Below are 12,830 nucleotides of genomic sequence, written 5' to 3'. Positions count from 1 at the left end.
TGTGGATACTGATCAACAAGATGTAAAAGTGGAATTTCTGCATCCCCATGGTCCAACAGAAAAGGTTCTGTTTCTGCCCAGTTCAAGACATCATAGTGAAACTAATCGGAAATGCAGAAGGAAACGAAGAGGAGAAGTGCAGGGTGAGAACGTGGAGATCAGGAAGTTGGGTAGATGAAAACAGGGACGAGAAGAAGGGGTCCTGGTCTCCATGACTGTTTTTGTTGTTGGAAACAGTGCATTTTGTAATAGTTGGAAACAGTGTATGTAAAGTTTGTTGTTATTACAATTGAGTTAACAAAATGTTCAGTATTAATATTAACAAGGAGTTATTAGTTCTTATCATTGTCACTTCCATCTGTTTAAAAAATGCATGTGTTCATTTATCAGAGATGCATATACAATTTAGTCAACTCTGTCAGTTTCTCGTCAACTCCGTCAGATCTTTGTCAACACCGTCAGATGTTTGTGATGATGATTGTCACATACACACACACACACACACACACACACACACACACACACACACACACACACACACACACACACACTGATGCAAGTACTTGTCTTACCCTTCTTCTCTCTCTTAGGCTGAAGCCGTTGGATGTGGAGTGTATGAAGGCCTTGCATGAGAGGGTCAACCTTCTGCCTGTACTGAGCAAGGCAGACAGTATGACACAGGAGGAGGTCAAGCTGAAGAAGGCCAGAGTGAGTACAGACTAGATGGCGACCAATTGCAATAGCACTATGAAGGGGAATGAATAAAGGGGGAATGCCAGCCATTTAAAAATTCACATTATATTCTTCCTGTGCCCCAGACAGTTGAGTCAGTATTTGTGAACACGCACCACTCTCCTAAAGCTAGAAATCAGAGAGACAACCCTCCAATCGCTGATGTAATTGGGATATAAATTATGGGGCTACAGTGAATGGGGCTCTGACTTCATGAGGCCATACAATGTTTGTGAGCTCTTACACCCAAACAAGGTTTATATTCTAGCATTGTTCAACTCAGGAAGAACATATGTAAACAATTATTTAAATAGATGCCGTTCCCCTTTAAAGAAATTGCTTTGTAAAAACCCTTTCTTTCTCTCTGTAGATTCTGAATGAGATTGAAAGACCAGTTACCAGTTTCTCTACTCTGATTCAAGTGAAGAAGATTTTGAGATGAAGGTGAAAAAACAGGCAGAAGAAACAATCTCAGAGTACTACAGAGTACTACAGAGTACTACAAATCCCAATGTCCTGTAAACAAAGAAATGTGGCGATACTTCTGTGTAGAAGACTACTATGGTAACATGCCAGCAAGCGTATAAAATCAAAACACAAGTTTAGCTCCAAGCTAGCCAGCTTGACCAGCAACATCTAAAAGCATAGGGTCCTGAGGTAAAACAAAATGTTCTCAGTTTATGTCCCGGGCTGAAAATGTGAAGGTTCATAGAAACCCATGACCTAAATCCATTTGCAAGTCATAACATAATAAATATCTCTCGCTCTCTCTGTTTCAGAGGAGTGTTCCATTTGCTGTGATCGGCAGTGTTACGGACTCTGTCCTTATTTCATTCCTTATTTCATTATGTATGCATGTAATATTATATTGTATGGGTTATTATGTATATATATAATATGTGTTATGTATGTAGGCAGGTTGTAGTGTTTTCTTGTCTCCCTCCTATATAATCTATCTACCTCTCAGGGTCAATCACCATTCCACTCCAACCAACAGAAGAAGCAGCAGCAACCACAGCTGAGGCTCATCAGCCTAATTGGCCTCCACATCCCTTCATATAATCCCTGTGTATGCATTGTTAGCTAGAGCCCGGTCGGTGTATGGTAACTATCTGGTTGTGTTGTAAAAGGGGCTCTCATTTGTTTTGTGTATAGACTCATATTTTGTTCATAGGCCAGGTAAAGCTCTGTTGGGCTTGTGGTATTGAGAGAGCTAGTTAAAGCTCTGTGGGGCTCATGTCTGTTACATGAGCCACTTGCAGCTCTGTTGAGCTACAGATGGTGTGAGAGCTGGTGAACGCTCTGGTTGCCTATAATTTGTATTGTATAGTTGTATCTTGTGTGTTCCTACCTATTATACATTTTGTCTGTAACCCATAACCTGTATTGTGTAATTGTGTATCCAATTATCACCCTGTATGTGATAATTGTTTCTTTTCCTATTTCTAACCTTTTGTTTCGCACACAGGGACATTGAGGGCAGGAAGAAACCCTGGGGTCTACATCTGCATCACGTAGGAGAACTACTGTTAAAGACACCAGCTTAGAGTGAGCACCACCTCCTGTACTTTGGGGCGTCCGCGCCTGTAACGGGGGGGGGCTTTTGTTTCATTTTGATATTATTTGGTGCTCACTGGTAGGTCCTCTTTGCTCTCTGTGTTGCTGATCTCATTTGTGTAAAATAAATATTGTTATTTTACAATCCGTCTATGGTGTTTTGTGTCACTGCATCCTCACCTATCCTGTCTGTGGCCTAGTGTTGCGTCTCCCCACGGGGGCACGTAACATAAATGGGGGCTCGGTAGTTGGGCGACAGACATTTGGTGTTGGTGTGCGGTGGGCACGTTGCTTGGTTAGGGTTTTGGGTGGTGGTTTGTTGGGTGTGTTTTTGGTGTGTGTGTGCACTGGTCTGGGTAGGGATGTCGTCTTTTGGGGTGGAGGAGTTCCTGGGTGATCCCTCTGTTGATCGTTTGGATCAGTGTAGGAGGGAAGACTTGTTTGCCATCGCCTCGCATTTTCAGGTCGCCCTTTCTAAAAGTTTGGCAAAGGCTGACCTGAGAGAAGAGGTGGTGCGCATATTGGTGTGGAACAAGGTGCTCGGTGTCGGTGAGGGAGCGTCTTTTGTTTCTTCCCCTCTAGTCACAGACGAGGAGGGCGAGGAACCTCCGGTGGTAGACCCGGTTCAAGACGGGGTAGAGGATAAGCCTCCCCTTTCGGGTGTCACGTCTCCAGTGCACGGACGTGCAGCATCTTTCCCTAGTGGGAGTGCTGAGGAGGCCAGTCTAAAATTGGGTTTAGCACGGTTGCAGTTCGAGGCGCAGAAGGAGGAAAATAGTCACAGGTTGGCTATTAGGAAAATGGAGCTGGAGGCTGAGGTCTCAACCCGCCAGCTGGACGCTGACCGCCACCGGGTGGACGCCGAGATTAAAATGAAGCAGCTGGAGCTTGAAGCTGCTAAGATTGGGAGTGCTACTCAACCCTCTTCCACGGCGGTGGGGGCTTACGATGTGAGTAGACTGATTTCTTTAGTACCTCAATTTCGTGAGGCGGAGGTAGACTCCTATTTTAATGCTTTTGAGCGGGTGGCTACGTCTTTAAAGTGGCCTAAAGAGGTCTGGGCTCTCTTACTGCAATGTAAGCTAACGGGAAAAGCCCAGGAAATTCTGTCTGCCCTCCCTCTGACTGACAGTTTGTCGTATGACTTAATCAAGACGGCTGTGCTTAGAGCCTATGAGTTAGTGCCAGAGGCGTACAGGCAAAAGTTTAGAACTCACAGAAAGTTACCTGGCCGGACTTTTGTGGAGTTTGCACGGGAGAAAGAATCCCTATTTCATCGGTGGTGCAGGGCTTGTGATGTAGCTGATTTTGATTCTCTATCTGAATTAATGTTACTGGAGGAGTTTAAAAATAGCCTAAATGACCGTTTAGTGACTTATCTCAATGAGCATAAAGTTGAGACGTTGGCACAGGCGGCGGTGCTCGCTGATGAGTTTGTGCTTACTCATAAACAGTCATTTGGTACATTAAGACAGGAGGATAGAGGTTTTTATCCCTCTGCTCGGGCTCCAGCTAAAGTGCACACTAGCCCACCACGTTTGTTATCTCCCCGCTACAGGGAGGAGCGGGAATGCTATCATTGTCACCGGGTGGGTCATATTAGAGAGAACTGTCAAGCGTATAAACGCACACAGTCTACGCCAAGTGGTCGGCCAAAGGAGGTTGGTTTGGTGCAGACGGTGATAGTTCCACAGTCAGTAGTCCCCACAAAAATGTGTGGTGACCTGGAGCCCAGTTACGAACCGTTTATGTTGGACGGCATGGTTTCTCTCAGTGGTAGTGAGTTGGACCAGCGTCCGGTGCGCATACTGAGAGATACTGGGGCGGCGCAGTCTTTTATCTTGTCGGACGTGCTACCGTTTAATCATGAGTCATCCAATGGCTCAAGTGTGTTGGTGCAGGGGATCGAGATGGGTTTTGTGTCGGTGCCCCTCCATCTGATACACTTAAACTGTGGTTTAGCACAGGGGGTGTTCAAAGTGGGCATTCGCCCGTCGTTACCGGTACGGGGTGTCACTTTCCTGTTGGGTAACGACATCGCGGGTGGCCGAGTTATGCCCGTTTTGGAGGTTTTAGAGCGCCCTGAGGTTTTGCGGACGACTCAGCCCTGCTGGTCTCTGACAAGAACAAGTTACAGGTTGAAAAAACCCTCAGCTCGGAACTAGGCAGAATCTGCATATGGCTCGCTGATAACAAACTATCATTACACATGGGCAAAACAGAGTCCATTCTCTTCGGTTCAAATAACAAACTCAGCAAGACCGACGGCTTCTCAGTTACAGTGGGTGACAATATTGTCACAAGGAAAGATGAAATTACCTACCTGGGGTCCATCCTAGAGGCTAATCTCTCCTGTGACAAAATGGCATCCAATGTAATAAAAAAAGTCAACCAACGAACTCGATTCTTGTACCGGATCTCCTCTCTGGTAAACAAGAACACCCTGAAGACTCTGGCAGGAGCACTCATTCAGGGGTACTACGACTATGCTTGCACCTCATGGTACCAAAGCACCTCAAAGGCGCTAAAAACAAAATTACAAACATCTCAAAACAAACTGGTCAGACTACTGCTTGACCTTACTCCTAGAACCCACCTCACCCCTGCCCACTTCGACAACCTAGGATGGCTTAGAGTAGACGACAGAGTACAACAACTTGCAATGGGCCTGGTCTACAAGATACACTACACGACCAAGGTACCCATGTACATGTCAAAATACTTCCCAAAGGTCAGTGAATACCACGATCACAACACCAGAGGGAGCTCCACAAATCATGTCAAACCCAGATTCGGCTCAAATAAGGGACTAAACACGTTTCGCAATTATGCCACATCAATGTGGAACGCCCTACCCAAAGCTGTAAAGGAATGTGGATCACTACCCACTTTCAAAACCTCTCTCAAGGGACACCTACGGGAGACTGCAATTCAACACTGGCCCCTGTAAATATCCTAACCCAATCATTCCAACCCCCTCCAATGTACAGTCATTTACCTAGTATGGTTTTGTCAATAGTTCAATGTACAATTGTGTTTGTTTGTACAGTGTCTCCTCCCCCCCCCCCCCTCAATGTACAGTGTTACTTGTTTATACAGTATGCCCCCCGCCCCCCCCCCCCCCCCAACCACCTCCAATGTAAATTACCCAGTATGGTTGTCAATATCCCAATGTACCCAACCCCCCCCACCCAACCTCCAATGTACAGTTTCTACGTCAAATGTATATACTCCCTTTTCTTGACTCCTTCTGTATCACAAACAGTACTGTATTTGCAAATCTGGTATGTCATAAATGTATAGATGTAGCAGTACTGACTATCTGTATGTCATGTATGTCATATATGTCTATATGAATTGAAAATGGGGGACCCTGATGGAAACAAGACAAACGTCTTTCTCAGGTCTGCATCCCCTTAACAATTGTATGTATTGAGCCGTACTGTATTGTACCCATTCTGCAATCTGTTAAATAAAGTTTTCATTCATTCATTCATTCATTCATTCATGCGTCCAGATGTGTTGGCGCAACAGTTCCCCCAGCTGTTTACAGTTTGTGCAGTCACCCGTGCTCAGGCACGTAAGTTGGGTGAGGTAGTTGATCTGTCGGAGTCTGTGCTAGCTACACAGTTGTCTGGCGCGCCTGTTTCCCCGCTTATGTTTGTTCCACCTGCTATAGAGACGAGTGACAGTAATGCGCTTCAGCAGGATACGCTCACCTCTGAGACAACGCATTTACCCATGACTAGAGGTAATCTGATCATTGCTCAGAAGGAGGATGCTAGTTTAGCTAAATGTTTTGCTGCTGCTCTTGCCCCAGAGACAGCTAAGAACAAGGAGGTAGCCTATTTTGTTGAGAATGATGTGCTAATGCGGAGGTGGAGATCACGGATGGATTTTTGTAATGAGTGGAGTTATGTTACCCAGATTGTTGTGCCAACACCGTATCGACAGTCTGTTTTGTCTTTAGCCCACGATCATCCTTGGTCGGGACATCTCGGTATCACCAAGTCCAATGACAGGGTTTTGAAGCACTTCTTTTGGCCCGGGTTAAAGGGGGATGTGACCAGGTTCTGTAATACTTGTCATGTGTGTCAAGTTACAGGGAAGCCTAATCAGGTTATTAAACCTGCCCCGCTTCGCCCAATCCCAGCGATGGGGGAGCCGTTTGAGCATGTGCTAGTGGATTGTGTTGGTCCCCTGCCGAGAACGAAGTCTGGTAACGAGTTCCTTTTAACAATTATGTGTGTAGCGACTCGGTACCCTGAGGCTATTCATCTTAGAAAGATAACATCTCAGTCTGTAGTGAAAGCTCTGATCAAGTTTTTTTCTACGTTCGGGCTGCCAAAAGTCTTACAAACGGACCAAGGTACTAACTTCCTTTCAGGAATATTTGAGCAGGTGTTATCATCATTGTCTATTTCTCACAGGGTCTCAAGTGCGTATCACCCTGAGTCACAAGGTGCCCTGGAGAGGTGGCATCAGACCTTCAAGTCGGTGTTGCGCAAGTATTGTATGGAGAGCGGCAGAGACTGGGATGAAGGTGTTCCCCTAGCTCTGTTTGCTGTGCGAGAAACAGTTCAGGAGTCACTGGGTTTTAGCCCAGCAGAGCTGGTGTTTGGGCATTCAGTGAGGGGTCCTTTGAGAGTATTAAAGGATCAGTTAATGGGGGAGGCTCTGCACACCGTACCTCCAAAGAGAGGGGTTTTGAACTATGTGTGTAGATTTAAAGAGCGGCTGCATGAGGCGTGTAGTATCGCTAAGGAGAGTCTCTCTGCTGCTCAGGGTTCAATGAAACGGCAGTTTGACAAAAAAGCGGTTCCACGTTCTTTCCAGTCTGAGGACTTGGTTTTAGTTCTGTTCCCCATCCCTGGCTCTTCTTTGGGTGCTCGTTTTTTTGGCCCTTATGCTATCGAGCAGAAATTGAGCAATACTGACTATGTAGTCAGGACGCCTGACAGGCGAAAGAAAACCTGTGTTTGTCACATTAATATGTTGAAGCCAGACACGCCAGACACGCTACTCAACAATAGAGCAGGAGACGTTGGCATTGCTGCTGGCGCTCAAATTTTTTGAGGTCTATGTGGGGTCGAGTGTGGAGCCTGTGGTGGTCCACACAGACCACAACCCACTTGTTTTTTTGCACCGCATGTATAACCACAACCAGCGGTTGATGCGGTGGTCTCTGCTTATGCAGGGGTATAACGTGGTGGTCCGGCACAAGAAGGGCACAGAGAATGTGTTTGCCGATGCCCTTTCTCGGGGGTAGCCTGTTGAAACAGGTGTTTTGCTATTCGGGATGGTTGGGTGTTTGTTTTATTTGTTCTATGGTGACTGATGGTGTGTGTTTTCGTCGGCCATGGGCTGACTCCTTGGGGGGGGAAGTGTTACGGACTCTGTCCTTATTTCATTCCTTATTTCATTATGTATGCATGTAATATTATATTGTATGGGTTATTATGTATATATATAATATGTGTTATGTATGTAGGCAGGTTGTAGTGTTTTCTTGTCTCCCTCCTATATAATCTATCTACCTCTCAGGGTCAATCACCATTCCACTCCAACCAACAGAAGAAGCAGCAGCAACCACAGCTGAGGCTCATCAGCCTAATTGGCCTCCACATCCCTTCATATAATCCCTGTGTATGCATTGTTAGCTAGAGCCCGGTCGGTGTATGGTAACTATCTGGTTGTGTTGTAAAAGGGGCTCTCATTTGTTTTGTGTATAGACTCATATTTTGTTCATAGGCCAGGTAAAGCTCTGTTGGGCTTGTGGTATTGAGAGAGCTAGTTAAAGCTCTGTGGGGCTCATGTCTGTTACATGAGCCACTTGCAGCTCTGTTGAGCTACAGATGGTGTGAGAGCTGGTGAACGCTCTGGTTGCCTATAATTTGTATTGTATAGTTGTATCTTGTGTGTTCCTACCTATTATACATTTTGTCTGTAACCCATAACCTGTATTGTGTAATTGTGTATCCAATTATCACCCTGTATGTGATAATTGTTTCTTTTCCTATTTCTAACCTTTTGTTTCGCACACAGGGACATTGAGGGCAGGAAGAAACCCTGGGGTCTACATCTGCATCACGTAGGAGAACTACTGTTAAAGACACCAGCTTAGAGTGAGCACCACCTCCTGTACTTTGGGGCGTCCGCGCCTGTAACGGGGGGGGGGGCTTTTGTTTCATTTTGATATTATTTGGTGCTCACTGGTAGGTCCTCTTTGCTCTCTGTGTTGCTGATCTCATTTGTGTAAAATAAATATTGTTATTTTACAATCCGTCTATGGTGTTTTGTGTCACTGCATCCTCACCTATCCTGTCTGTGGCCTAGTGTTGCGTCTCCCCACGGGGGCACGTAACAGGCAGCAATTCCATTGTCGACTGCAATGGCAGACGAGTGCGTGCCCGTGTGTACCCCTGGGGCATGGTGGATGGTGAACACACACACACACAAACGCATGCACACACATGCACATGCACACACACGCACATGCACGTCACACACACACATCTTTCAGCATGGATTCAGCAGTCATTTTGATTCTGTTAACATTGAGTCTCTGTGCTGATTTCAGGTAACAGCCGTTTTTTTCTTTTTTCTTTTTTGTGTAGGGGTGGCAAATTGGCAGGCTTATTAGGTAATCCAAGGGTTGCCGGTTAGATCCCCGGTGCCAACAGTGCCAATGCTGCCAAAGCGCCACTGAGCAAGGACACCTAACCCACGTGTATGTGTGCCAGCCTGCTCCAAGGATAGGTAATGAAAAATACTAACATTAGCTAAAATACAGTGATGCAACACAATGTTGGTTACATTATGTCATTGAGGCTGTCTGTCTCCTGGCTGTCTCTGCTGACCGCTCCACTAAAGTCAAAATAAATCAATACACTTTTATGAAATTAATGAATGAAGTAATATTCTATAGGGTTTTGGGCATCATCCTTGTACCCCTCCCCCCTTTTTAGCACAGAAGTTCTGATGACTCATTTGCATATATGGGATTTTATCATGAAATGTTAGATTTTTGGGTTGGGCTTTCATGAACTCTGTCTTGATAAATTCATAATGTACAGTACATTATACACACAAACATTATTCCAGTGTATTAACCTGTGTCATTTTCAAAGCAATATTCTCATAAATATGGTTTGGCTTGATATTAGAATAAATATAATAAACCTGCCAAACCACATCTTGTCCTGGTCTTCCTCAGTCCGCCTATCCATGGTGGGCAGTTACAGGTTGCAACTGGATCCAAGTTCTATTTACAAACACAGGTCACTTTATATATTTATAAATATTTACTTTTTTAGAAAAGGACTTTTACAAAAAGAGGTGTGGTTTGGTATGATATATACAATAGAAGTATATATAAAAAAAAAAAAGTGTGTGTCGGTTATTGTAAATGTAAGCAAAAATTATAATGTTTGCATTTATGCAGGTGTGTGTGTTTGAGGTCTATGTCTCTCATGGTGCAGCAACAGCAGGAGGAGCTTTTGGCTGGTTGGGGAAAGTCTCCAGGGTGCTGCTCACCAAGCCACCCACCTCCACACTCCTCTTCTCTTGAACCAACAATATTCTCTTCTTAGAGGCTGTGTGGCGGGCTTTGGGTGGGGGTGGAGGGGTCGTTGGTGTGGGCCCTGGTCTAGGATCCCTGTGAGGTGGTGGGATGGTGGAGCCGTCCCGCTGTGGGAGCTGCACGGTGTTGACGTGGCAACGCCGAGGGTAGTTCCTGAAGCACTCGAAGGGGTCCTGACAGTCCTCGCAGGCGCAGCGCGCCGACATGCCCAAGACAGTGTGCGTCGCCACTGCCACCGAGGAATGGCCGTGGTCCGACAGCGGGCGGCGGAGCAAGCGGCGGACACAGCGACAGTGGTGCAGACACGCACCATGTAGCAACAGCAGGTCTTTGCACAGAAGGTGGCGAAAGTTGGGCTTGAGCAGCAGGTAGACCAGAGGGTTGTAGAGCGTGGACGACTTGGCGAAGACGGCAGGAACCACAAACGCCAGGGGCGGGATGGCCTCAAACTGGCCGAAGGCAGCCCACATGGACACCAGGGCGTATGGGCTCCACGCCGCAAAGAAACCGATGCCCACGGCCACACTGAGCTGTAGGGGAGGGGGGGGGGGTTGGGGAGAGAACGAGGTGGTGGGACAGGGAGTAAGAGAGAGGGAGAGAGACAGGAAGAATAGCAAGAATAAGAGAGAGAGAGAAGTGGGGGTGAAAGATGGAGACGGAGAGAGAGAGAAAGATGTGGGGTCAAGAGTGTGAGGTAGAAAAAGAGAGAGAGAACACACCACTGCCGCAAAAACCTGAAAAGATTCAGATCTTCATGAGATTATGGCTACAGTGGTGAAGGTTGTACACACTGCCTGAAGATATCTCTCTCTCTCCACTCAGCAGTTAGGTGGGTAAACTGTGGAAAGGTTTTAGAGTGGTTTGTCGACTGCTTTGATGCCATCAAGGCATTCCTGGCTGAATGAGTGGGTTGTGAAGCTGATGTTTCTCATGAATATTACTGGATAACTCAACAACCTCAATCTCTGAATGCAAGGTACAGGGCCAACTGTTTTGGACATGGTCGACACATGGGCAAGCTAGCAATCATTTCATGCAACATTTCTACCTCCACATTCCGCTACTTTAGACAGTATAGACTATGGAGTTGTAAATACATCAGCAAGCTTGAGTTGAAGTTTAAAACATGATTTGGGGACTTTAAGTAGTATAGATCCTATAGTATAGTATAAATTCTTGATCAAGCCTGACAACTTGGATGGACAATACAGTAAGTGGATTTATCTCAGGCTGGCTGAATACACAGGACTTGGGGGGGGGGGGGGAACGATTGAGCTGAAGATGTCAATCTTTTGGTTTCACAACCTTCACAATCCTTGTTTGAATGTTTCCCATGCGCGTCTGGGCCGAGACATGCTGCGCCACGGCCCGGCGAGACTCTCGCACCGTCACCAGGATCTGCGTGTAGGACAGGATGATGATGGCGCAGGGCACGGCGTAGCAGCAGATGAACAGCACCACGGTGTAGGAGCGCGCCACCGTCTCCTGATTGGAGCGCCGCCAGTCGATGCAGCAGGCCGTGCCGTAGGGCTCCGGGCCGTACGCCCCCCAGTGGACTAAAGGAGAACAGGCGAACAGCAGTGCATAGACCCAGGCACAGGCGATCAGGAACCACCCGTGGTCCGAGCTGAAGCGGTTTCCTGATGGGGAGGGAGACAGAGGAGAGGCGAGGGGAGGGAGACAGAGGAGAGGGGAGGGAGACAGGGGAGAGGCGAGGGGAGGGAGACAGAGGAGAGGCGAGGGGAGGGAGACAGAGGAGAGGCGAGGGGAGGGAGACAGAGGAGAGGCGAGGGGAGGGAGACAGGAGAGGCGAGGGGAGGGAGACAGAGGAGAGGCAAGGGGAGGGAGACAGGAGAGGGGAGGGAGACAGGAGAGGCGAGGGGAGGGAGACAGAGGAGAGGCGAGGGGAGGCGAGGGAGACAGGAGAGGCGAGGGGAGGGAGACAGAGGAGAGGCAAGGGGAGGGAGACAGAGGAGAGGCAAGGGGAGGGAGACAGAGGAGAGGGGAGGGAGACAGAGGAGAGGGGAGGGAGACAGAGGAGAGGGGAGGGAGACAGGAGAGGCGAGGGGAGGGAGACAGAGGAGAGGCAAGGGGAGAGAGACAGAGGAGAGGGGAGGGGAGGGAGACAGAGGAGAGGGGAGGGGAGGGAGACAGAGGAGAGGCAAGGGGAGGGAGACAGAGGAGAGGCGAGGGGAGGGAGACAGAGGAGAGGGGAGGGGAGGGAGACAGGAGAGGCGAGGGGAGGGAGACAGAGGAGAGGGGAGGGGAGGGAGACAGAGGAGAGGCAAGGGGAGGGAGACAGAGGAGAGGCGAGGGGAGGGAGACAGAGGAGAGGAGAGGGGAGGGAGACAGAGGAGAGGGGAGAGAGACAGAGGAGAGGCGAGGGGAGGGAGACAGAGGAGAGGGGAGAGAGACAGAGGAGAGGGGAGGGGAGGGAGACAGAGGAGAGGGGAGGGAGACAGAGGAGGTGAGGGGAGGGAGACAGGAGAGGCGAGAGGAGGGAGACAGAGGAGAGGGGAGGGAGACAGAGGAGAGGGGAGGGAGACAGAGGAGAGGAGAGGGGAGGGAGACAGAGGAGAGGGGAGGGAGACAGAGGAGAGGCGAGGGGAGGGAGACAGAGGAGAGGGGAGGGAGACAGAGGAGAGGCGAGGGGAGGGAGACAGAGGAGAGGGGAGGGGAGGGAGACAGAGGAGAGGCAAGAGGAGGGAGACAGAGGAGAGGCGAGGGAGACAGAGGAGAGGGGAGGGAGACAGAGGAGAGGCGAGAGGAGGGAGACAGAGGAGAGGGGAGGGAGACAGAGGAGAGGCGAGAGAGACAGAGGAGAGGGGAGGGGAGGGAGACAGAGGAGAGGCGAGGGGAGGGAGACAGAGGAGAGGAGAGGGAGACAGGAGAGGCGAGAGGAGGGAGACAGAGGAGAGGCGAGGGAGACAGAGGAGAGGAGAGGGAGACAGAGAGGGGA

At 48.5% G+C, this 12,830-nt stretch overlaps 1 protein-coding gene across 1 annotated transcript in view; it reads right to left on the bottom strand.

Moving 5' to 3' along the window:
• Positions 1-9,759: 9,759 nt before the first annotated feature.
• The window catches only part of opn7a (opsin 7, group member a), a gene marked incomplete at both ends in the record, with an annotated part of 41,008 nt that continues 37,937 nt past the window's right edge, over positions 9,760-12,830 (bottom strand). The window contains 2 exons of the mRNA XM_084308486.1: positions 9,760-10,401; positions 11,177-11,511. Coding sequence (XP_084164612.1) covers positions 9,760-10,401; positions 11,177-11,511 — 977 coding nt within the window. The remainder of the gene's footprint in view (positions 10,402-11,176; positions 11,512-12,830) is intronic.

This window comes from Notolepis coatsorum, assembly GCF_963971535.1.
Source record: "Notolepis coatsorum genome assembly, chromosome: 2".
NCBI lineage: Eukaryota > Metazoa > Chordata > Actinopteri > Aulopiformes > Paralepididae > Notolepis > Notolepis coatsorum.
Note: the sequence above shows the minus strand (reverse complement) of the source record. Positions and strands in the feature narration are given on the sequence as shown.